Below are 24,912 nucleotides of genomic sequence, written 5' to 3' on the forward strand. Positions count from 1 at the left end.
GCCTGTGGAGCATCCCGGACGGGGTTGGATAAGCAGGTCTGAGGCTCTGGGGAAAACAGCTAAGTGATAGTTAAAGTCAGTGGAGTGGGTTAGATGGCCCAGGAAGAAAATGGGTAGTAAAAAGATAAGGATAAGACAGGAGGACCCTTTGGAGTGGTAAGTATTTGAGGAGAAAAGAAACACACAAAGGCCCTGGATGGGTAGCTCAGTTGGTTAGAGAGTCCTCCTGATACACCATGGTTGTGGGTTCAATCCCCAGTCAGGACACACACAAGAATCAACCAATGAATGTATAAATAAGTGGAACAACAGATCAATGTTTCTCTCTCTCTCTCCCCCTTCCTTCCTTTTAAAATCAATGATATAAAAACAAGACAAACAAACAAACAAACCCACAAAGGAGCATGAAAAGAAACAGTTGGCAATGTGGGAGAAAATCAGAAGAATACAACTCGTGGAAGCCAGTACAACTCAGTTTATCGTTACATCGGAACTGGGAAAGAATCAGATGGAACAAATGGGGGTCAGATGGAACGAGGATCAGGACTGAGCAGTTCAGCGGGGTTGGAGGAGCTCTCCTCTAGCTTGAGAAGAAGTGGAGTGGTTGGCTTTGCTGCCCAAGTATGTGAAGACAGTCAGAGTCCAGGGTAGGCAAACCTGTTTAGGGCTCAGACTCAGCCTAGAATGGGCAGCTGATTCTAAGAAGGGTTTCCAGCTTTTCTCCTGCTATGGAAATATGCTCCCCCACCTACACCCTGCTCCATGGGGCTAACCCTCTTCCCTGAGCATGTCACCTACCCTGTGCTCTGAACATTTTCCCTGTTCCCTGCTTTTGCTTACAAAATTCCTTGTATCTAAAATATTCAAAGCTTGTTGGGTGCTTCATGAACATCAAGAGGCATGCTCAAAGAGATGAAGTGATTTGCCCAGGGTATCACATTTAGTATGTGGTAGAATCAGTATCCAATATAGCTCTAATTCCTCAAAAGCCATGATCCTATCCTCGTTGAATCTCACAAAGCTTTGTGTTTAAGAGCTCCATGAGAAAAGGTCGTTTATCCAACTTGTCAGCATGGTGTGCTGCAAAGGAGGTCCGCTAGATGGCGCCAGAGTCTCAGAGAGCCTGATTTACTGCTGACCACGAAGGAAAACAGGTGGGCTGCCCTTTTTTTTTTTTTTTTTTTTGAGGAAGGGGCATTTATTTGTTGTTCCACTTACTTGTGCTTCAGTTGTGCATTCATTGGTCATTTTTTGTATGTGCTCTGACTTGGGATCCAACCTGGCAACATTGGCTTCTGGGGAGGACGCTATAACCGAGAGCTAACCCGGCAGGGCCTGCCTTTCCTACTTGCCCTCTACGCCCACCCCTCCTTGCTATCAGGGTTGGGGAGAAAGGGTCAGGAGATTGGAAGGTTAGAGAATAGAGGTCTGAGGATCGAATACTGAAGTGACCCAGCCCTCAAGTCAAACAAGATTCTAAGGATCTGTCTCTAAAAGGGATAGGTCCAGCAAAACAACAGCTGTGGCAAGCTGGTGGCGGGGACTGGATTTCAGCCCCACTCCCCTCTCTGCCATTCGTTTTTGGGCAGAGCCCAAACTCCGCAACATTGTACTGCAGTCTTAGTGGAAAAGGGAAGAAATGCACGTTACAGGTACCTACCATGAGTCAGAAACAGTGGACATACAGCAGAAATCCTTGGGGAAATTACTTCATTCCTCTAAGCCTCCGTCTTCTTGTACATAAAGTGGAGATTGTCACAGGACCTGCATCACTGAGTGGTTGCGAGGACTTGACAAAATGCACATGACACACAAATACAATCTCTGTCGTATTGCAAGTGCTCAGTGTTATTATCAATATATTTGTATTAATGTAAATATGTAAACGATAAAGGTTATCGTGAATAAATAGTAGTTCCTAGCTATTCTTTTTATGGTTACGTCATTTATTTCCTCACACTACAAGCCTGACATGTAGGTGTGAAAGCATGGAGTCCATCACCCTGAACTAAACCCTGAGAACCTTCCCCTGAGAGAGGGACATGGTAGGGAGTTTCCTGAGGGAAACATTCACCCACAGACCCAATGTGCATTGGGGCTTGATTCAGCGCTATGTCAGTTGCTTACTCAAAAATCTGTGGACATCTGCAGTTTGGGAACAAAGCAGTGAATCAATAAGACTCAGTCTCCACTTAAACATGAAATGTCTCTATGATTAAGATTTAAAATGGTATTGAAAGAAAGAAAAAAAAAATCTTGAGTTCATCTGGATGAAAAGGAAAGAGAAGGGACATTTCTCTTGCCCCTACTTTTTGTTCTAATCTGAAGGAGGATGCTTCCAGGCTCTGTGCATTCTTTGGGAGAGATGGGGCTGGGAGGGTGGAGTGTGGGTCTTCTTTTCTGGTCCAGGCCCTGGCTTCCTGGGCCCACGCTGTCAGGCTCGTTCCTGCAGAGGAAATTACCCTGGTAGGTGGAATGACAAGAGCAGATATTTGAGTTTTTGTTTTTTGCATCTTTGAGATCATCTTAAACTTCTTGTCTTTAATAATGTGGTAGATTACAGTAACAGATTTTCTCATTTTATTTATTTAAATTTTTATTTACTGATTTTTAGAGAGAGAGAGAGAAACATCGAATTTGTTGTTTTCCTTTCTTATGCATTCATTGGTTGATTGCTGTATGTACCCTGATTGAGGATCAAACCCACAACCTTGGTATATTGGGATGATGCTGTAACCAACTAAGCTATCCAGCCAGAGATAGTTTTCTTTATCTTTTTGGGGTTTTTTTTTTTAAAGATTTTATTTGTTGATTTTACAGAGGATGGGGGATGAGAAGTATCAACTTATAGTTGCTCTCCACTTTAGTTGTTCATTGATTGATTGCTTGTCCTATGTGCCTTGACCAGGTAAGCCCAGGGTTTTGAACCAGCAACCTCAGCATTCCAGGTCGACACTCTATCCACTGCACCACCGCAGGCAAGACAGATTTCTCACTTTAAAATATCCTAGATTCCTGGTATAAAACCAACTTGGTTGTGATGTATTTTTTAATAAATAGATTGCTATACTCAATCTGCTAATATTTTAAATGGAAAATTTCCATTCGTGGTCACAGAATAAATTGACCTCCAATATTCCTTTCTTTTACTACCCATCACTGGTTTGGATATGAAGGTGATATTAGCCCCATAAAATGAAGTGTGTATTTTATTTATTTATTTATTTATTTGAGAGAGAGAAGCACTAATTTGTTGTCCCACCTACCTGTGCATTCACTGGTGGCTTCCCATATGTGCCCTGACCAGGGGATCAAACCTGCGATCTTGGTGTTCCAGGTCAACACTCTAACAGACTGACCTAATTGGCCAGCGCCCTCATAAAATGAGTTTGAAAGTGTTCACTTTTTTTTCGAAAAAATTTGTGGAAGATTCAAGTTAGATATTCTTAAATGTTTGATAGAGCTTGCCTTATTTATTTATTTATTTATTTATTACAGAGACACAGAGAGAGAGAGTCAGAGAGAGGGATAGATAGGGACAGACAGGAACGGAGAGATGAGAAGCATCAATCATTAGTTTTTTGTTGCGCATTGTGACACCTTAGTTGTTCACTGACTGATTGCTTTCTCATATGTGCCTTGACCGTGGGCCTTCAGCAGACTGAGTAACCCCTTGCTTGAGCCAGTGACCTTGGGCTCAAGCTGGTGAGCCTTGCTCAAACCAGATGAGCCCGCACTTAAGCTGGTGACCTCAGGATCTCGAACCTGGGTCCTTCCGCATCCCAGTCCAACGCTCTATCTACTGCGCCACCACCTGGTCAGGCTTGCCCTATTGATTTGTAAGAGTTCTTTGTATGTTACATCAATTCTTTGCCTGGTAATGTATATTGTGAATATTTCCTTTCTGTCTTTTCATTTTACCTGTGAATTTCTATTATAAAAACATTTTCTAAAGTGTTATGAAATCAAATTTAAACATCTTTTCCTGGTTTTGTGTATTGTTCAGGAACTCTTTCCTTACCACAAAATTACAAACATTTTTTCTTTAGATTTTCAGAGTTTGTTATTTTTAGTTAGGTCCTCGATTCATTTATCCAGAAACATATTTTGCATGCTGATATAGAAATCTAACCTTGAATTTTTTTCTGAATATGTATACAGGTGCCTCAATATTCATTAACTTGTCTACCCTTTCCTCATTTACCTTATATTTAATCTTTATTATTAACTAAATATATAAACTTCTATCATAAATTATATGTGAAAAATGTGTGTGTGTGTGTCTGTGTATGTGTGTTCTGTCAGTCTCTCTTTTAAAAAATCTGTTCCTGCGCTGGTATAACACTATTTGAATAACTGACTTTGTACTGTTTTGATCTCTAGTAGAGAAAAACCTTTCTCATTTGCTTTTTCCAAAAATTCTTGGCTATTTCTTTTTTTTTCTTTTTACAGGGACAGAGAAAGAGTCAGAGAGGGGGATAGATAGGGACAGACAGACAGGAATGGAGACAGATGAGAAGCATCAATCATCAGTTTTTCGTTGTGACACCTTAGTTGTTCATTGATTGCTTTCTCATACGTGCCTTGACCACAGGCCTTCAGCAGACCGAGTAACCCCTTGCTCGAGCCAGTGACGACCCTAGGTCCAAGCTGGTGAGCTTTTTTGCTCAAACCAGATGAGCCCGTGCTCAAGCTGGCGACCTCGGGGTCTCGAACCTGAGTCCTTCTGCATCCCAGTCTGATGCTCCATCCACTGCGCCACCACCTGGTCAGGCTCTTGGCTATTTTCATACCATTTCTCTTCTAGATTCTCTTTAGAATCAGGTTGTCACAATTCATGAAAACTGCATGCTTTTGATTGGGATTGCATGCAGTCTATAGATTAATTTCACATCTTTGCAACATTGGGTCTTCCCATCCAAGAATGTGGATGGGCAGCTCTCTATTTATTCAGGTCTCCCTGCTCCTTAAGAGCTGTATGCAATTGGCTGGAACCCCTAGTCCACTTCTTGTGGGTCCAAAGCCCTCCCTAAGATTTCTCTTAGTCAGCTCTAGCTTTAAGCTTCAACTTCCACTGAATTGATTCAGGTTATAAGCCCAAGTGGCATAGGTTGTATTTTTTCAAAGATAGCTAGCTACACCGGTATATGTCCCATCCTTCAAGCTCTTCTTGAAATGTCATATTGACACTGGTCCATCAAGAAGTGAGGTCTCTGTTCCCTCCCTCTGAGCTTAGGCAGACTTTTGTAACTGCCTGGACCAAATGAAAGTGGTGACACTGATGCTGTGTGACTTCTGAGGCTAGGTCCTAAGAGGCACTTCTGTTTCTGTCTGGTGTTCTTCCTCTCTCTCAGGGTTGCTGATGCGGTAGTCTCATCAGGTTCAGCTACCACACTGATGAGACTCCATGTAATGCCCACAGACAGATAAAGGCAAGAGCTGCCCAGGAAATTCCAGCTATTTCAGCCCCAGATATTGGAGGCTTCTCGGCACAGGCACCAGACATGTGAGTGAAGAAGGCTTCTAGATGATGCCAACCCCAGCTGCCATCTTCCTGCACCTTCCTAACAGACTCCCAAATCAGAACCAACCAGCAGAGCCATTTCTGAATTCCTGACTCAAGGAATTGTTTAAAGCCACTACATTTTTAGATGATTTGCTGTGCAGCAAGACAACTAACATACATAATAACATACTAATGTGTGCTGTCCAGATCTGAAACTCATCCCCTTTCCATAGTTTCCATACACACAAAAAGGAAACTTCCATGAGGCCTTTGTGTGTTTAGCACACGAAGAGATGAAGAAATGAACAGCATTGCCTGACCAGGCGGTGGCACAGTGGATAGAGCGTCAGACTGGGATGCAGAGGACCCAGGTTCGAGACCCCGAGGTCGCCAGCTTGAGCGCGGGCTCATGTGGTTTGAGCAAAAGCCTGCCAGCTTGAACCAAAGGTCGCTGGCTCCAGCAAGGGGTTACTCAGTCTGCTGAAGGCCCGCGGTCAAGGCACATATGAGAAAGCAATCAGTGAACAACTAAGGTGTTGCAACGCGCAACAAAAAACTAATGATTGATGCTTCTCATCTCTCCGTTCCTGTCTGTCTGTCCCTGTCTATCCCTCTCTCTGACTCACTCTCTGTCTCTGTAAAAAAAAAAAAAAAAAAGAAAGAAAGAAAAAGAAAAAGAAATGAACAGTATAAAACCAATAATTTAGGACATCCAATTTCTTAGAAATTCTTTACACATATTATCCCAGGCAATACCCATCACCCCTCTCTCCCCTTCTCTTCCTTCTCCCCTCTTCTTACTCCCTGCTAACTCCAAATTCTTTCTTTCTTTGTAAGGCAGATCAATGAAATTCTCTCAAGCCCATTTCTCCCAGACTCAGCTCCAGAAACACCCTTCAAAGCGCGGGGACCTTTGCCAATCTGCCCCCTTGGAGTTGGGACTTTTCTAGTTTCCAGAGGATGTTCTCCTTGACTCTTTTGGCTGATCTGCTTCTGGTCTTCTTCACATCCGGCACATGCCTGGTAAACAGAGGATCCTCAATCATTCATAATAAAAGCTAAAACGTATCTAGCACCTACTACGTGCTGGTGCTAGGTTAAGCATTTTATATACATCATCTCATTCAATCTTCACAAAAACCCTGTAAGATAGGGAATCTTATTATTCCCTTTTACCGATGAGGACACCGAGGCTTCAAGTGGTTTTAGGTGCCTGTGTTTACACTTACAGTTAGTAACAGAGTCAGATTCCTAAGCACTTGACCAATATTGCTTAAGTGAATAAAAGGGAAGGTAAGACCTCTGGAAAGAGGCTATGCTGGACAGGTAGGTTTGGGAAACCCTGGTGTATAAGGTAGTGGTTGTTTCCATGAACGTGGAGAGCACTCCCAGCGAGCGAGGAGGCCCAACACTGGAGACTGGGGGACTTACTGGAGCTGCAGAGAAGAAAAGGCAATAGAAGAAGGGGGGCTAGATGGCGGAAGCTTGGACAGGGAAGACTTCAAGGATAGAAGGCCAAGGGCTGGCCCAGGCGCCAACAGCCTGTCTGGACACCTGAAGAAGGCCTGGTCCTCCCTGGTGACCTCCAGGAGACTGCTCTCCCAGCTGGGGCGGAAGCAGGAGGTGAGACAGAGAGGAGGAGGTTTGGAGGTGGGTTGCTGACAGCTCCAGTACAGAGTTAGTCCGTGAACAAGGGGGAGGAAGCAATGGGGTAGTCACACGATGCCTGATCCAGAAAAGGCTTTGGTATATTTTAATAGGAAAGAGGCTTGCTTGTGTGTGGATGGGAGCGAGGTGGGTGCGGGCTGGGCAGAGCCTGCTAAGAGGTTCAGAGGCCCGCTCACCTGGAGAGAGGACTGACCCAGGCTCGCAGGCAGAAGTGGCTGAGGACGTGCAGCACGTGATGGGGCGCGTGCTGCCGGCCAGGGGGAAGGGGCTGGGTCCTGGCGGGCGGTCTGAAGGGGCATCTTGACGGCCCCCTGCCTCCTCACACAGAAACAGGGCCACGGCCTCCGTCCTGCCCTGCGCTGCTCCTCGGATTACAGGGCCGGGGCATTCGGGAAGTTGGGGCGAGGACCGAGGGTGGGCGCTGGCAGCTGGACCGAGGGGGCGGAGCTGGGCGGAGGGCGGCGGATTCCCTCCCCCCGTCCACTCAGGTGGCTGACCCCGCGCCCCCAGCCCCGCCCCGCCGCGCCGCGCCGCACAGTCGGGGGGCCGGGCCGCTGCCTCCGAGCGCAGTCTGCGCGGCGCGGAGCCTCAGCCGTCGGTCCGCGCGCAGATCCAGGCCCCGTCCTCCTCCAGCCCGCCGCTGCCATGGCCTTCGCGGCCGCCCCCCGCATCCTCCTCGTCCTGCTCCAGGTGCTCGGGCTCGCCGTAGCGCAAATCGTAAGTCCCACGGCCACTCCCGCGCCGGGTTCGGGGGGCCGGGGTCCGAGGTCCAAGACCCAGGTAGGAGTCTGGCTCTGCCTGTCCCCCATGCTCTACCGCCACTCCCCTAGACCTCAGGGGCCGCTTCGGACAGCCCCGCGACAGGAGTCCCCTCGGTAGGTGTACACACCGTGAAAAGAAGTGGATGAGCCGGGGAACCAGAGGGACCCTGTCCCGAGATGCTCGGCCCTGCCAGGGACAGCCGCGTGGAGCAGGAGCTGGAGCGGGGTCCTGGCAGCCCTGCGAACCCAGGTGGCGGGGAAGACAATGGTGCCCATTCACGGGGCTCGAGAGCCGCCTGCCTCCCAGGGGGCGCCGGCTCCAGCCGGACGCCGCTCTCGCCGGCGACTGTCTCTCCGCGGGGCTCGAGCGCCCGCGTGTCACTTCCGAGGGCACCTGGGGCTGCAAGTCTAACGGGACTCGGGGGTAGAGGGGCAGGGCCCGGGAGCCGTCTGGTGCTCTGTGCGGTTCGCAGCTGTACTGAGGGATTCCAGCCTAGGGAGGGCGCGGGCACCTGGCTCGCGCGGGGCCTCTACCTGGGCCGAGGGGTGCTTCCAGTAAGAGGAGAGAACAGATTTCCAGTCCCTACATTCCCTCCCCCATCTTCCCTTTGGTTTTACCCTCACCAGAGGAGTGAAGGAGGTACCTACCCACCATCCATACCTGTTGGTCATCTATAAGTAATAATACTAGCAACCCGTCATTGTACTATCTGTGACTTACTCGAGCCATCACCATCCCCATCTATTCCTCACCACAACATCGCTAGGGCAACGTGGTACACTGGAATCCTGGCTCCATCACTTACTCTGTGGTCAGTCTTAATCTCTCTGAGCCTGCTTCCACAGTTGCAAACTGGGGCTCGTGATAGTGTCCGCCTCACAGCTTTGAGCATCCATACTGTGGTGGTACCAGGTATACCGTAGGTTCTCAATAAACGGGAGTTGACTACTCCCTGCAGAGCTGTCTTTCTGGGGGAGGTGCACCCTAGGATGCCCAGATCCTTGCACTATCTAAAGGCTACACACCCTGTATGTGTTTTCAGAGAGGTCCACCAGGAGAGCGTGGTCCCCCGGGCCCCCCGGGTCCGCCAGGAGTGCCTGGATCCGACGGCCTCGACGTGAGTCTCTAAGCTGGGACCGAAGTAGAGGGAGGCTGCGGACAAGGGAACTTTGTGAGCGTCGACGGCGGAGAGGGGGTGGGTGGGTTCCTGGAGATGCAGTGTCCCCTGTTGTCAGTAGGCGGCGCCAGCCCGCACCACAAGGAACCCGTTTGTTCTGCAAAACCCTCAAACCAGCTGGGAGATGGAGAGCTCCTTATAGCTGCCCGCAGACAAGGAGCTGCTGTGCTGTCTACCCACCACAGCTCACAGAGATTCTTTATCCCCTTCCCTTCCTTTCCCCTCTTTTTAAGGTGGGAGCCGCCTTAACCCCTCGCCCTGCCCACTGGCACGTCTGGATGCTTCTTCAGGGTAGTTTGGGAGCCTTGGCCAGACCGCTAACCAGCTGGGTCCAGCCTCCTGTCTCTTCCTTTTGCATTTCTTTCCTCAATTTAGAACCAGCTGGGCTTGTTCCCTGGTCTCTCTAGCACGGTGAGGGTTAAATACCTCATTCCGGAGGCTCCCCCAGGAGGCCAGTTCTATGTTTACCCATCTGGACAGACTTCTATTCAGCCTGGTACTCCCACCCCCAAACACAGGGCTCTGGTTCCCTGCCAGCTCCCTGACTGCTGCAGGCTCTGTGATGTCTGGAGGCCTCTCTGGGGCTGAAATTGACTCCAGGCCCTGCCTGTCCTCCACCAAGGGTCCTTTGTCACCGGGGAAAGGAGGTGCTTCCTGCCTTGGACAGTATGAATCTGCCCTTTTCATAGCCCCCCTGGCCTTGCCCCAGTCTTGTTTTCCTGGCTCCAATCCAGATGAGAGGCACTGCCTACTTCACTCACCTCCCCTTCATATTTTTCTAAAAGTTCCTTCCCACACTTGCCCAAATCCAAGAGGTACCAAGTCTCCAAGGTCATTTGGAGCCCACAGCCCTGCTTGCAAATCTCATAACCAGCGTCTTACCAGCACTGGCATGTCTAACACTAAATTACCACCCTCTCCTGCCTTGCTGGGGTTGGTCTCAATCAACCTATGACTTTTTATTTTTGGAGGAAATGAAGCTATTTTCCTAAAAAGTACAAGCCCGAGGGGACCCAGAGCAAAGGAGAGGAGAGTGAGGAGAAAGGCGTGTGGGATCAGCCAGCCAGGGCCTGCGTGTGCCCACTTGGGTAGCGTCAGTCAGAGAGTGCTGTCTCCCCAACTTGTATCTTGCAGGGTGACAAGGGACCCCCTGGGAAAGCTGGCCCTCCGGTGAGTGCTTATTCCTCTTTGACCTCTGACTCTTTCAATTCTTGCCCTCCTCCCACTAATACTTGCTCCATCTCTGTTTTCAAGGGACCTAAGGGAGAGCCTGGCAAAGCGGGGCCAGACGGGCCGGACGGGAAGCCCGGGATTGATGTGAGTAGCTGGTTCTGGCCTCTCCCCTGATCATTTGTTCAGAGTGGAGCGGCAGGATGAGACTCTACAGCTGGGAGCCCCCCTTCCCCTTCATGACCTTCGCTCTCAGTAGAAGCCGACACCCATCCCAGGAGCAAATGAGGTCCAGAGAGGGAGCTGGTGTGTCCGCAGCAGCTAGGTTTCAATTCACATTCCTGGCCTCCAAGTTTCAGACTGAATACTCCAGGCAGAACTTTTCTTGTACACCCCATTCTCTCGTCCTCTCTTCCCTTCCCACCTCAGCCCCTCGAACGGCAGGTGCAACTCAGGAGAAGAACGTTATTTGGCTGATCTCACAGAGTTCTCAGGGGCCCCAAAGTCACAGGACACAGCCAGGGCCATTGGGATAGTTAGCTGATAGGGGGGTATACTTGGGTCAGTCACTGAAAGATGGGAGGGAGAAGAGGCTTTGGTGAGTCACCTTTGTCCTGCTGGCTCAAGAGGCTCCCCCTAGAGCTGTGCCCAGCCACCGGGGCCCCGCCAACTCATTCATGTCCTGCAAAGATTACAGAGCACACTGTCTTCCCACATTAGTCCTCACACATCCACCCGGAGAGGTGAGCATGGTTATTCATCCATTTTGCAGATGAGAAAAGTAAGGCTCAGTAAAAGTTATCAAGAAAATGACCATTCCAGACCTATCTAAGCCATCTAGACTCCTAAACAAGGAGGCCTGAGGCCTGAGCTAATGAATCTTTGAGACTTAGTTTCTCATCTTTCAAAAGTAAACAATCCTTCTGCCTGCCTACCTCCCAGAGTTACTGGGGGAACTGGGGGAAATAAAGTGAGGTGTTGAGACTCCAAGACCTTCAAGGAGTGGCGTGAAAGGTAGTCTGGGTCCACTCAGGAGAGACCTCGATACCTGCCCTGCCCCGTCCCATGGGTCGGGGAGCAGATTTCCCTCTCACTGACCTACTGTCTTCTTCCCCAGGGTCTAACTGGAGCCAAGGGGGAGCCTGGCCCTGTTGGGACCCCTGGAGTCAAGGTAAGTAGCCCGCTGGGGACTTAGCGTTGCCAGAGTTGGGCAGGGGCTGTCGTAGAGAGGAGCAGGGACCCAGGAGACCCACCTCTGAGCCTCTGCCATTGCTCTTGCAGGGCCAGCCTGGGCTCCCAGGCCCCCCTGGCCTACCGGTGAGTATAATAACCTGCAAAAGCTTTGATGATCCTGTGTGGATAGGGGGGACTTGGAGGGGCCAAGAACCCAATCTCTTTTCCTTCTTTTCTAGGGCCCTGGCTTCGCTGGACCTCCTGTAAGTTCTTAGGGATAGGGCAGGGTCCCTGAGACTCCCAGGGAATGATGCTAAAATTGGGCTTCTAAGGGACTAGCCATCATGGGGAGGGGCCGGCACGCTCTGATGTCAAGGATGGGCAAACTTGCCAGAGAACTCTGGGCCAGCCCACTCTGGGCCTATCCACTGGCCGTGGGACTCTCTGGGCCTTAAAGCCTTAATCTGTTAGTCTCTCCAGTGTTGGCTGCAAAGTAAAAGTGGGGAAGGGTGCTCTGGCACCTGGTCCTTCCTTTGCGCCTGGGTAGGCTAACCCTCTGAGGCATCCTAGTGAGTGATGTCTCTGTTCCTAGGGACCACCTGGACCTGTTGGTCTCCCTGGCGAGATTGGAATCACAGGCATCAAGGTGAGCCCCAGCCACCTCTCTGCTGACTCTACCTCCTCGCCTGCAAGCCAGGTGTCTCTCCAGGGTTGCCTGGGCCTGATTCTGGTCACCAGGGAGCTCTTCCAGGTCTGGGGCAGAAACCCCTCCTGCTGAGTCCACTCTGTGGTAGGTCTTTCAGGGAGACCAAGGGCTGGGCCATCCCTTGCCGATCAGGCCTTCCTCTCCCTAAGAGCCCAGATCTCAGGAGGTGACCTGGAGGGGAGCCTGGATGGGGGATGATTTGGCCTCTTTTGCTCCCAGGGGGATCCTGGACCAGAGGGACCATCAGGGCCCCCAGGCCCCCCTGGGAAACCGGTAAGTGTCCTCAGACCTCCCACATGGCAGTGTGCAGCTGAGGAAGGGGAAGGATGCTTGAAGCCAGCCTGGGGGTGGGGTCAGGTTTCATCTCCACACGTCTTCTCTCAGGGCCGGCCTGGGACCATCCAGGGCCTGGAAGGCAGCGCAGATTTCCTGGTAAGAGGTGGCCTTGGGCGAGGCTAATGCAGGGAGGTCACGGGTCAGTGGGAAATGGTCGGTGGTGGAGGTAGGGTGGGTCTGGAGACAGGTCAGTGGGAGAGGGAGAGGGGCCGCACAGAGCAGCTCAGCCAGGTTGGGTAGGAGCGGGGTTTGGGAGCTGGCAAGATGGGGAAGCGCTGCCCAGCAGCCTGAGGCAGGTCCATGACCACAGAGCCCTGTGGGCTTTTCTTTCCAGTGTCCGACCAACTGTCCAGCGGGTGTGAAGGGCCCCCAGGGGCTGCAGGGAGTCAAGGTGAGCTGGCCCTAGTCTTGGGAAGGCGGAGCAGGTGGTCAGGTGGGGACCTCACACTGAGCTCCCCTTTTCCTTTAGGGGCATCCTGGGAAACGTGGGGTTCTGGGAGATCCTGGCCGCCTTGGGAAGCCGGTAAGTGTGAGGTCAGGGGCCATGGGTGGGGCATGTGGAGACGGCTCTATCGGCTTCCCCTTCCACCTCTCTTCCCTCTCCCCTGTGGTCTTTGGGGACAGAGCCTTAAACTGGGAAGCAGGAGGCCCGTGTTCTAGGTCAGTGCGCCCCTGGACAGTCTCTTCACCTTTCTGGGCTTCCATTTCCCCATCCGTCACCTGGGACTGGGAAGGGAGGCATCTTTGGCTGCCTGAATACTTGTTGCTCCATCTGCCTGCCTGTCTGACCATCCAGTCCTGCCCCTTAGGGTCCCAAAGGAGATGTGGGCGCCTCAGGAGAGCAAGGCATCCCTGGACCACCGGTAAGGAACCCTTCCCGTGGGCCTCCTCGCCCCGTCCTGGGAGACCTCCAGCCTCTGACCCTGAGTCCAGCTGGCGTATCTCTGGGTGGGGAGAGGGATCCTGAAGTTGACTGACAGAAACTGGGCTGTCAGTCAGCAGACTCGCTGAGGCCCAGGTTCTGCCACTGTCCCTTTGAGTGACTCTGGTGAGTCCCTCCCTATCTCTGAGCCTCAGCCCCCTCCATGAGATAGGGATCAGAGGGCCATTGTGAAGAGGGCCGGTGGGAGTCAGAGAAAATACAAGGAAGTGGGCTTTGTAATTCCATCACTGTCATTGTCCTGTCCTGACAGGGCCCCCCGGGTGTCAGGGGCTACCCAGGCATGGCGGGACCCAAAGGAGAGACGGTGAGTCTGGGGGTGTCCTGCAAAAGCTGTCCCGACAGCCCTCTGGCCTCTGGGATCCACCCAGGACCGACGCACCTCCTTCCTCTGCGCAGGGTCCTCGCGGGTACAAAGGCATGGTGGGCTCCATTGGCGCCGCCGGGGCACCGGTGAGTCTGCTCCTGCGCCCTTCCTCACGCAGCTCCTCCAGGCTGCAGTTCTGGGCTGAAGAGGGGGTGTGGCTCCGCCTGAGGTGTTCAATTGGATTCCTGTTTGTCCTTGCCAGGGTGAGGAAGGTCCACGGGGGCCACCTGGCCGGCCTGGGGAGAAGGGCGACGTGGTGAGTCCTCCGGCTCCCCTTGTCCAGTCAAGGCCCTTAGGGAGTACTGGGCAAGACTCAGCTCCACCTGAGGCTGGTGTGTGTGTGTGTTACTCTGGGTGCGCGTGCATGGGGGTGTCCGGTGTGGAGAAGGAGCACCTGAACCCAAAGCCCAGTCAGATCCGCCATCCCCTACTCCTTGAAGCCCAGCCTGTTGCTGATCAAATTCAGACTTTGGGAGAAGCCGTAAGATCCAGTCCCATGGTCACTAGTGCCAGACAATTAAATTCCAGCAAATCAGCCATGGGGCTAATGGGATTTGGTCCAGATCCCAGTTTCTTAACTTTTTTTCTTTTTAATTAATAAATTTTATTTCTTTTGAGCAGTTTTGAGTTTACAGAAAAATTGAGCGGAAAATAAAGCTATTATTTTTTTTAGTTTTTAATTCTTCCTTCCTTCACTTTTCTTATTGCTTTGCCCTAATATATATATATATATTTTGACAGAGACAGAGAGAGGGACAGATAGGGACAGACAGACAGGAAGGGAGATGTGAAGCATCAATTTTTTTTTTTGTTGCGGCACTTAGTTGTTCACTGATTGCTTTCTCATATGGGCACTATGGTAGACAGAGTAACCCCTTGCTCAAGCCAGTGACCTTTGGCCCAAGCTGGTGAGCTTTGTTCAAACCCACCCGATGAATCCTGGCTCAAGCTGGCAACCTCAGGGTCTCGAACCTGGGTCCTCTGTGTCCCAGTCCAATGCTCTATCCACTGCGCCACCGCCTCGTCAGGCGGCCCTGATATTTTCAAGTAAGTCCTTAACATCACATCTCTTTAAAAAATAAGGACTTTTTATCACATTAACACAATATCATTATCACAGTAACAAAATTATCAAGTATTCCTAAACATCATTAAATATCCAATCTGTGTTCAATTTTTTCCAATGATCTCTAAATGTCTCCTCAGAGTTCTTGTTCCAATTAAGACACAACAAAGCCCACACGTGGCATTTGGTTGTTGTGTTACATTGTGGAGCTCAGGGTCTTGGGGTCTCAGTGAGTGCTGGTTCCTTCCCACCTCCCCCAGCGGGTCTGTCTGGCACTGACCGCCACTCCCTCCCGCTGGCCGGGTCTGGGGCTAAAAGGGCACTCCCAGGCCCTTCTGCAGCCCCTGCACAGCATGGCCCTGCCAGAGGGGGCCTGGGAGTCAGAGGTCACTGTTCTCAGCTGTTTCCCTCTGTGAACAGCCAGGTGGGGGTTCAGCATCCTGAAGGGGACCTCATTTCTATTCCCTTTGCAGGGAAGCCAAGGTGTCCGAGGACCCCAGGGAATAACAGGCCCAAAGGGAGTAACTGTAAGTGGCCCAGGCCCACCCAGACCGGGGGCAGGTCCAGTCAACTCTGTCCAGGCCCCCAGAGAACAAGCCCCCAGGGACTCGAGGCTGATCTCTGTTGCAGGCAGGCTGACCCTGTCACCCCGGGAAATGTCCTTTCTGTGCCTTAGTTTTTTCACCTGTAAATAGGGTGGTGGTTGGTGTAGGAGGGTCATGGGAAGCTTGCAGCAATCTGAGACACTTGTCACCCACACGAGGGAAGAACTGTGGGCCATCCCCCGAATTCCCATTCGCACTCCCACTCCCTTCCCCCGGTTGACTCATGGAGTTTCATGAGGTGACCAGACCCACTTCCTACCAGCACACTGCAGCTGTCACAGAAGGGCATGGGTGGTGGCCTGACTCCAGGCGTCTCCCCATTGTGAGTACCTTCAACTCTCCTCCTGAGCAGGGTCCCCCAGGCATTGACGGCAAGGATGGGACCCCAGGCACACCTGGCATGAAGGTATGAGTGGAGATGACCGGTGGGGTTAGGGCAAGGGCCAAGACCCCTCCAAGCTCAGGCCCTGAGTCCCATCACACTGATCTTGGAGGCCTAGGTGCTGGGAGCCTCAGGAGAATCATTGAACATCCTTTCTTGCCTGTGGGCCTCAGTTTCCCTGCCTGCATTCCAGTGGAAGCCATGTGCCCTCTGGGTGGAGTTCTCACTTGTTCCTCTTGTTCTCTGTCTCTCCCAGGGCAGTATGGGACTGGCGGGGCGGCCAGGAAGCCCAGGCCACCAGGGCCTAGCGGTGAGTATGGGTGTGAAGCCCCAGGGGCCGCCCCACCACGAGCTGCTTCTCAGAAAGGCCAAGCGCTCTGTTGCCCACCTCCTCATGGTGGCATGAGTGGCTGATGAGGTGAAAATCTACAACCCAGGGCTCTTGCTCTTGCTCTTGTCCCCACCCAGCCCAGACCTCATCACCACCCCAGTGACCTCTGGCCTGGCTTAGATCTTATCATTTGGGCAGTTGCTCTAGCCTTCTCTTTGGCTGTTCCAGTCCTCCATGCTGGCTAAGTGGAACCTGACCATTTTCCTGGATCCCCTTCCAAGGTCCCCAGGAAAGTCATCTCCAGTCAGCCAGTCAAAGAATAGTTCTAATTTCTAAAAGAAAGAAAGAGTTACTGAGCGCCCACAGTACACTGAGTGGCAGGGGAACGGTTATGAACAGACAGCTACAGCCCCTGCTGTCACAGCTCATCTCAGCATCCAAGGACCACCATGATTCAACCAGCTGACCCTCCTGCCTCCTCCCCCACTACACCCGCTCCTTTCTCAACACGGCCTTGGCTTTTCCATCCCCACGCCTTCAGGCCTTTGCCTGTCCCTCTGCTGGGATGTTCTTCCTCATCTCTGTGTCTGCTCACCACTGAGGCCCACCTCAGTGGCGGGACACACTTTCTGGGAGCCCAGTCCATGGGAGCCATCCCCACCCTGGCTCCCTGCCAGGGGTACTGAGGCCAAGGCTTGCTAACGTCCGCATGTGTGACTGTTCAGGTATGCACGTTCATGTTCAGGTATGCACAGCTGTGCCTATGAGCACATAGCGTGCTTCTCTTCTCCCTGTGGACCACAAATGCCTCTGTCCCCGCTCCTCTCCCACCATGGCTTGGGGGCTGGGCATAGTCAAGTTCATGATCCATGGCTGGGCTTTCTGCTGTTCAGCTCCCACAAGGGGGTGGGAGGCCGGGGTCAGGGGTGGGAGGCAAAGCACAGGTACATGGCACTCCCCCATGCCAAGGCAGAAACTCATGTTAGCTTCTTTCTACAGGGCGTGCCAGGCCAGCCCGGGACAAAAGGAAACCCTGGAGACAAGGTGAGGTTACACCAAGCTGGCGGCAGAATGGCTTCCTTTGAGCAAGGAAGTCTGGGGCAAGCGACCAGGGGCATGCCCTGTAGAAAGACTGCAAGGCTCAGCCTCACCCCAGGCTCAGTGACTCATCTTGTACACAAATCCCTTGGGCCTAACTAAGCCCTTCCCTCCTATTACCTCCTTCCCAAACCCCCGCACCTCATCCCAACTCAGTGGGTGGAGACAGGACAGCACGGCTCAGAATCAGAGAAGAAACAAATAGGAAAATCAGTGGAGTCCAGAGGACCTGACCAAGGACACCCTCTCCCTTCTACAAGTCACTTGGTTCCAGAGTCTTTTTAGGTTCATTGGGCTTCTCCAAGACCAAGGGTCTGACTGGGCCACCCAGACTGACCTCAGAACTGTGTTTTCCTGCAGGGTGAGCCAGGCCAACAGGGCCTCCCTGGATTCTCTGGTCCCCCTGGGAAGGAGGTAAGTTCCCTCTCCTCTGGCACAAGAGTTCATACTTTGCTTCCTGCCCCAAGCCTGAGGACCCTGCACTCAGCTTATGGGGGCTGGGTGAGACTATGGGGTGAATCCCTAGTGTGAGGGTAACCTGGATGCCAGCCAGGGCTCTGCCACTGACCCACCAACCCACGGAAGCTCCCTCTTCTCTCTCTATCATGCATGGAGGAAGGAAACAGGTTCTGTTCTGGGGTATGACCTCCCCATATGACCAAGCTGACCGGGGCTGAGAATCCAGCAGAGAGACTCATTCATTCGTTCTATAAACATTCACCAAATACCTGCAACTGTGCTAAATGCTGAGATACACAGTTTCCCACTCACACAAAGATTATAGTTTAGTGGGAGAGACAGATATGAAATATGTACATGACCACATGATGACTAATTACAATTGTGTTGGTCTTATGAAGAGAAACTACAGAGACCTGAAGAAAAGAACAGGCGGCAAGGGAAGGCTTCCCTGATGAAGCGAGTTAGCTATGATTCAGGGATGGGTGGGCATTAGCCAGATGTGGGAGAGATCCACTAGACATTCTGCTTATCCCTGATTTCTCTGCCCCCCAGGGAGAGCCAGGACCTCGAGGAGAAATTGGTCCCCAGGGCATCATGGGAGAGAAGGTACAGTGGCCCCTCCCAGGGGCCTTTGCAGCTGCTGTCTCTGCTGGACCCAGGATTTGGGTCCTCTTAGTGCAGGGGTCGGGAACCTATGGCTCGTGAGCCAGATGTGGCTCTTTTGATGGCTGCAACTGGCTCGCAGACAAATCTTTAATAAAAATAATAATAACGTTAAAAGTATAAAACATTCTCATGTATTACAATCCATTCATTTCCTACTGCTCATGTTCATGGTTGCGGGTGGCTGGAGCCAATCACAGCTGTCCTCCGGGATAATAACAAATTTTTATTGGATAATGTGTAATGTACATGGGTTGTTGTATGGCTCTCACGGAATTACATTTTAAAATGTGTTCATGGCTCTTTCAGCCAAAAAGGTTCCCAACCCCTGTTTTAGTGGCTCCATTATATGCCCAGTCCTGTCTCCCCTTGTGTGAGGCATTCCCAGCCAGGGTCTCAGTTTATTGGTCTGTGAAGTGGAACAAAGGACTAACGTGCTGGAGGCAGCAAAGATGGAGGACACCCTGACACTGCAGGGTCTGCTCCGGGGTCTGGCAGGGGAGGCTGTGGTGCTGATAGCCTGGATGTGACTTTCTGTTTCAGGGTGACCAGGGTGAGAGGGGGCCAGTGGGGCAGCCAGGCCCTCCTGGACGGCAGGTGAGTGGTAGCTGAGGTTAGAAGTGGGGAGCACGCCTGGACATCTCATTTGATTTACTCCATTGGGTTCTTTTCTTCTCAGGGCCCCAAGGGGGAGCAGGGACCCCCCGGAATCCCAGGACCACAAGGCCTGCCGGGCATCAAGGGAGACAAGGTGCCAATGGCGCAGGAAGATACCTGAGAAAGAGGCCCTAAGACGCTGGGGGTGGAGGGAGCTCAGTGCTTCCTGAGCTTCCATATCTTCCCGGAAAAATTACTGCCTGTGGGCCTCGGGGTGTCCTGAGGGGCAAGGTGGCGCTGCGGAGGGGGTGTGGCCGGGAGGCGGCGTGGAGGGACCCCAGAGAGCTCACCACGCCCGCTCTCTCCAGGGCGCCCCAGGGAAGACCGGCCCCCGTGGCGGGGTGGTGAGTACCAGCGTCTCCCCTTTCCCAGCTTGGGGGCGTCCGGCCATCGTGAGGTGGGGGGCGGGGGTGTGTGTGTCACAGCCTCAGCTCCAGCGCTGCTCTGACTCCTGTTTCTCCATTTGCAGGGCGACCCGGGGGTGGCTGGCCTCCCAGGAGAGAAAGGCGAGAAGGTAAGTGGGCTGCGTGGGGGCGGCTGGGGCAGCAGCGGGTGACCCCGGGCCCCCGCCACCTCCTGACAGAACGACATTGTGCCTGCAGGGCGAGTCTGGCGAGCCGGGGCCCAAGGGACAGGTGAGTCCTGCCCCTGCGATGTCACCTTTCCCCCTCCCCGCTTCCTCCTCACCGGTCGCGCCCGTCTAGTGCCCTCTCTCCCGCTTCGCACAGCGCTGTGGGGGGACTATCGCTTCGCTCTCTGCCCCCTCCTCCTCCTGCGCGTGCGTCCTCTCACCCCCACTCTGCTCCCACCCTGCCCCGCAGCAAGGAGTCCGCGGAGAAGCCGGCTACCGGGGCCCCAGCGGGGATGCGGGCGCCCCCGGGGTGCAGGGTTTCCCCGGGCCCCCAGGCCCTCGAGGGCTGGCTGGAGACCGCGGCGTGCCCGGACACCCCGGGAGACAGGGCGTGGCGGTGAGTAGGCCCCCAGGCGAGAGCAGTCTGCAAGATAGGAAGTCTATTGGGAGTGCAGCCCAAGTCCCTGAGGCTGGGAGCTCCCAGTGGAAACTGACGTCCCTGAGGCTGGTTCCGACCCCCAAATCAGAGAGGGTGGGTGTGTGGGCGCAGCGGGAGGGATTTCAGTCAGATGCTGGAAATACTTCTGGTAAGAAACTGGGAACGTGTGGGGTGTGGGGGGTATCTCAGGGCACAGGGGCAGCAGCCCTGGCAGCCAGGGGCTTCTTCCTGTAAGGCCGGCTCTGCTTTCAGGGCCGGGATGCCAGTGACCAGCACATCGTGGACGTGGTGCTGAAGATGCTGCAAGGTGAGGGAAGAGCCAGAAAACCCCCACATTCCTGTAAGGGACTCCCCCCCTCACCCCCCTTCAGGAGTCTCTCCAAGTGGCCTTGCTCCAGTGTTTGGAGGCCTGAATGCTCATAACAGTTCTGCCTCCAAGGGACTGGGAACCTTAGATACATCCCTGCCCTCTCTGGACCTTTAACTTCAGCAGAAGGGCTGGCGGGACTAAGAGGGTGGTTAAATGGGCCTTTCTGTCCGCACACTCAGGGGCTAGTAGCCGTCAGGATGCTCTGCCCTCCCGTTTTTCTGAGCTGGCATCCATGTCACAGACCTGTCTACTCCCTCCCTCCCTCCAGAGCAACTGGCAGAGGTGGCTGTGAGTGCCAAGAGGGAAGCCCTGGGAGCAACCGGCATAATGGGTCCTCCAGGACCCCCTGGGCCTCCTGGGTACCCAGGCAAACAGGGACCCCATGGGCACCCTGGCCCTCGAGGTGTTCCTGGCATCGTGGGAGCTGTGGGTCAGATTGGCAACACAGGTCCCAAGGGTGAGTGCCGTTCTGTGTGGGGTGGGTGCCAGGGGATGGGCCAAGGTGGGCCCCAGGGGGTCTCAGCTCAGCTGACTGCTCAGCCTCCTGTTTTTCTTTTCTTTCTTGGTAGCAAATTGATAGAAACAAATGTACTATTTTATAACTTGTTATTTGGAGGGTGGTGCTTTAAATTTACTTAGTGGCACCCCATAAACATCTTTCCATGTGTCTAGAGGTGGGGAAGCAGATGAACAAAACAGTAAAACAGGCAGGCTCAAGAATCACAAGATGGGTGTGTGTCCAGCCTCTGCCACTTGCCTGTTGTGTCCCTCGGACAAGTTACCTGCTAATCCCCCTGGCCTTAGATTTACCATCTGTAAAATGGGGATGTTAATAGCAACAATCTCATAGTGTTGTCCTGAGAATTACATTCAGAGGCAATTTACAAAGAACTCTTTGTTCACTATTTGGCACATAGAAAATGCCAGCTGTACTATTAGCCGCTTCCCTGTAATGAACTTTATCAGCTGTAGAGAGGGTAGAGCAAAAAGTAGGTTTATAGCTGTGAGAACATGAAACACAGTTTATTCCTGTATTATTAATTATTGTTATTTTCCATACAAACAACTGTAAACCTGCTTTTGTCCCACCCTGTTGTATGGACCTTCTGTTATTTAACTAGTTCTGCGGTCATTTCTTACTTTCTCCTGTTGTAAACTGGTACAAAACAGGAATAATTACTGTGTGTGAAATCAAAATTAAATACAACCAACGTAGACAAGACCTTTTCTCATTCTTAAAAACTAAAGCCCCCCTCTTTGTCTGCAGGAAAACGTGGAGAGAAGGGTGACCAGGGAGATGTAGGACGCGGGCACCCTGGGATGCCTGGGCCCCCGGGGATCCCAGGTAAGACCTTGGCCCTGCCCAGCAGCAGTTCTGTCCCTCAGCTCTGGGGTTAATGACCCACAGACAGCTGGGTCTCTTTCGTGGAGGCATCATGCTCGGCCTGCTCAGTACCATGCACCCAGCTCTTCTGTCTCTTTGGAGCCTCTGTGTGGGGTCTGGGAACTGGACAGCTGAGAAGTCTCCTGAGTTGCACTGAAATCTGCTTCATGGAGAGAAAGGAAGGCCAATTGCTCCCAAGACTCACTGATTGGGAGCGAGAGTAATGGACAATCACATGTGACTCAACCTGTGTGTCTGGGGCACAGTCCCTTCTTCCGAAGGTGCCCTTGGCTTCATTTTTCCCATCTGAAAAATGGGACTTGTAATTTTTAGAGCCAAGATAGTGAAAGCCCTCATGCCTTAAACTTCTCCCTTTCACAGGATTCCCTGGGCGGCCTGGCCAGGCAATCAATGGCAAAGATGGAGATCGAGGGTCCCCAGGGGCCCCAGGAGAGGCAGGCCGGCCTGGCCTGCCAGGCCCTGTGGGGCTGCCAGGCTTCTGTGAGCCTGCAGCCTGCCTTGGAGCCTCAGCCTATGCCTCTGCGCGCCTTACAGAGCCTGGATCCATCAAGGGGCCGTGAGCGTCAGGCCAGCACAGAGTCCAGCAGGCATCCTCGGGGGAAGGACTAGGTCCCCTCCAGGTGGCCATGCATCCAGTCCCTCAGCCCAGGAAACTAGCTTTCCCAGTTCCTGTCTGGGACCCAGTAGTCCTGAGGAAAGGGAAGGGAGGACACTGGGGTGAAAAGGTGAGGTCAATAGACGGACAAGTGTCGCTGCAGATTCTAAGCTCTGCAGAGGGTGGGGTGGCTTTCCATCCCAGAGCACAACTTGGATGTTACCAAAACAAGTGTCTCCTTAATTTGTGATATCCTCCACTAGCCATCTGTTCCTTGGAGCAAATAAACAGGTCTGTGCTTGTTCCTGATCCCATTTTACCTCCTGGGCTTACTGGGTGATGGCTGATGGGTGACTATTCAAGGTGTCCATCCTTAAGCCAGCCCCACCACTTCCTCCGTCTCCCTCCCATCTGAGTATTTAAACACCCACGTCCCTTCTCTTTCTGGCATCACTTTCCTCAATGCCCCTCCCCTAGATCCACACGAGCCTTTCTGTAAATAAAAGCCCCGAACTTTGGTACAAACCAGGATGTGACGTGTTGGGCTTTATTTCTCATGGATTGCGGGTGGGCCTGCACTGCCTGGGCAGGATGGTCAGGGGCTCCGCTCTGGAAAGGGAGGGCTGAAGGTGGGGTACCTTCATCTGGGCACATCCTGAGTTGTGAGCATTAGGACGGCACGCCATGTTTGAGGAACACCTGCAGGAAGAGCCTGGGGGTGGTCAGGACAGTAACCTGCTATGTAACTGGGCAAATCCCTTCCCAGCCTTTGTACATCTGTGGCAAGGATTCAGCCGGGATTATCTATCCCAGAAGAGCAGCGATTTTCAACCTGTGTGCCACAAGAATTTCTTGAGTGATTGATTTTAGAGAGAGAAACATCAATTTGTTGTTTTACTTATTTATGCATTCATTGGTCAATTCCTATATGTGCCCTGACCAGGGAGGGATTGAACTTGCAACCATGACACATCAGGACGGTGCTCTAACCAACTGAACTACCTGGCCAGGGGAAGAATTTTTAAAACATGCAATACCTGATTATTTGGTCAGTGGCACTAGCCTCTTTTCCCTTAGATCGTCAAAAAAATGACAACAGCCAATACAACAATAACCATCCAATGTGAATCAAGATTATACCTAGGTTTTCATCAGATCAGGAAAAAATATATATCTTTTGGTGTGCTGCAGAATTATAGTAATTACTTTATATGCGCCATGAGATGAGAAAGGTTGGAAACTTGGAGTACAGCACACCTGGTGTCTCACCAGGGCCTGGGACCTCACCAGGACCCAGCACACAGGAGGCCCTCTGTGAGTTTCGATGCTGTGTGTGCTGGGCCTGGGGCAGGAGCTGGCAGCAAAATATTAGAAGACTTGGCTCTTACTTTCCAGAGGTCCTCAGGCCCGTGAGAAAAAGACTTGGACCTGGATCTGGATGTTGAGAGCAAAAGCCACACAACACTTCCACTAACAGGACATCTGGGGAGATGGGCTCAGGTCTGATCTGTAGCCCTGGGGGTGCCCAGCCTCTTGCTTTGTAGGCCAGCAAGGCTGCTCCAGTCAGTAGGAGCAGGGTGTGGCAGGTGCCTTTAACCCATGCAAAGATGGGAGTTTTTGAAATGCAGGGAGTGACCAATCCCTTAGCTCCATTATTGATTTAGGCATTTGTTCCCCTAAATGAAACATTCTGCCAGCTCCAGACCCTCCCGGAGATACAGAACTCCAGCCTGAGGTCTGAGCATTTTCTGAAGCCTGGGCCCTCAGACATCTCACCTTGAAACACCTTGAATTTGGCTGTAAGTCCCCACCTATGCGGGAGCATCCCAGAGGGGGAGAACTTCCCCCTCAGCAGCTCACTTTCTCCTATCCCAGTACACACACACACACACACTCTCTCTCTCTCTCTCTCTCTCTCTCTCTCTCGCTCTCGCTCTCGCTCTCACTCTCACTCTCACTCTCTCTCGCTCTCTTCAGCTCCCTTACTCCAATCCACTGACTGATGAAAGACAGGAAAGACAGGTAGGGTAGTCCTGAGGACCACAGCTGTGACTTTGCCCTCAGTGCTTTGGCATATTCTAAATCAGCATCACAGCCCCACCCCAGGCCCCACTGTTGCTATGGCTGCAGGGGCTTGGGATCCAGAGTCTAGGCGCAGTGGTAGGCAAACTGCCAACTTCTGCTCGCGAGCCCCTTGTGTGTGGCTCTTCCAGAAAATACCATGTGTGGGCGCTACCTTGATAAGGAATGTACCTACCTATATAGTTTAAGTTTAAAAAATTTGGCTCTCAGAAGAAGTTTCAATCGTTGTACTGTTGATATTTGGCTCTGCTGACTGATGAGTTTGCCCACCACTGGCCGGGTTCAATGCGAGGGGATGAAGATTACAGTTGCTGGAGGCACTCAGGTATTTCTCACCTTGGGGGAGGGCCTGTGTGTAGGCCAAGTCACTTTACTGTCCTG

At 52.4% G+C, this 24,912-nt stretch overlaps 1 protein-coding gene across 1 annotated transcript; it reads left to right on the top strand.

Moving 5' to 3' along the window:
- The first annotated feature begins 7,727 nt into the window (after positions 1-7,727).
- On the top strand, positions 7,728-22,980 carry COL9A2 (collagen type IX alpha 2 chain). The gene is made up of 32 exons (XM_066269521.1): positions 7,728-7,891; positions 8,979-9,053; positions 10,248-10,283; positions 10,368-10,430; positions 11,401-11,454; positions 11,565-11,600; positions 11,696-11,719; positions 12,049-12,102; positions 12,382-12,435; positions 12,547-12,594; positions 12,833-12,889; positions 12,968-13,021; positions 13,308-13,361; positions 13,692-13,745; positions 13,838-13,891; positions 14,008-14,061; positions 15,345-15,398; positions 15,829-15,882; positions 16,115-16,168; positions 17,189-17,233; positions 17,648-17,701; positions 18,302-18,355; positions 18,956-19,009; positions 19,092-19,163; positions 19,378-19,413; positions 19,539-19,583; positions 19,672-19,704; positions 19,891-20,037; positions 20,332-20,386; positions 20,718-20,906; positions 21,717-21,794; positions 22,215-22,980. Exons 1-32 carry the CDS (start codon positions 7,820-7,822, stop codon positions 22,412-22,414), a joined length of 2,067 nt encoding a protein of 688 aa, XP_066125618.1. The 5' UTR covers positions 7,728-7,819; the 3' UTR covers positions 22,415-22,980.
- Positions 22,981-24,912: the final 1,932 nt, after the last annotated feature.

The sequence above is a fragment of the Saccopteryx bilineata genome, chromosome 3 (assembly GCF_036850765.1).
Source record: "Saccopteryx bilineata isolate mSacBil1 chromosome 3, mSacBil1_pri_phased_curated, whole genome shotgun sequence".
Lineage (NCBI taxonomy): Eukaryota > Metazoa > Chordata > Mammalia > Chiroptera > Emballonuridae > Saccopteryx > Saccopteryx bilineata.

Excerpts from the sequence above, each read along its gene's own strand:
- COL9A2 (XM_066269521.1), top strand. The coding sequence starts at position 7,820 with ATGGCCTTCGCGGCCGCCCCCCGCATCCTCCTCGTCCTGCTCCAGGTG. Across the intron at positions 19,705-19,890 it reads AGCCGGGGCCCAAGGGACAG|CAAGGAGTCCGCGGAGAAGC; the intron begins GTGAGTCCTGCC and ends CCTGCCCCGCAG. Across the intron at positions 20,038-20,331 it reads CCGGGAGACAGGGCGTGGCG|GGCCGGGATGCCAGTGACCA; the intron begins GTGAGTAGGCCC and ends CTCTGCTTTCAG.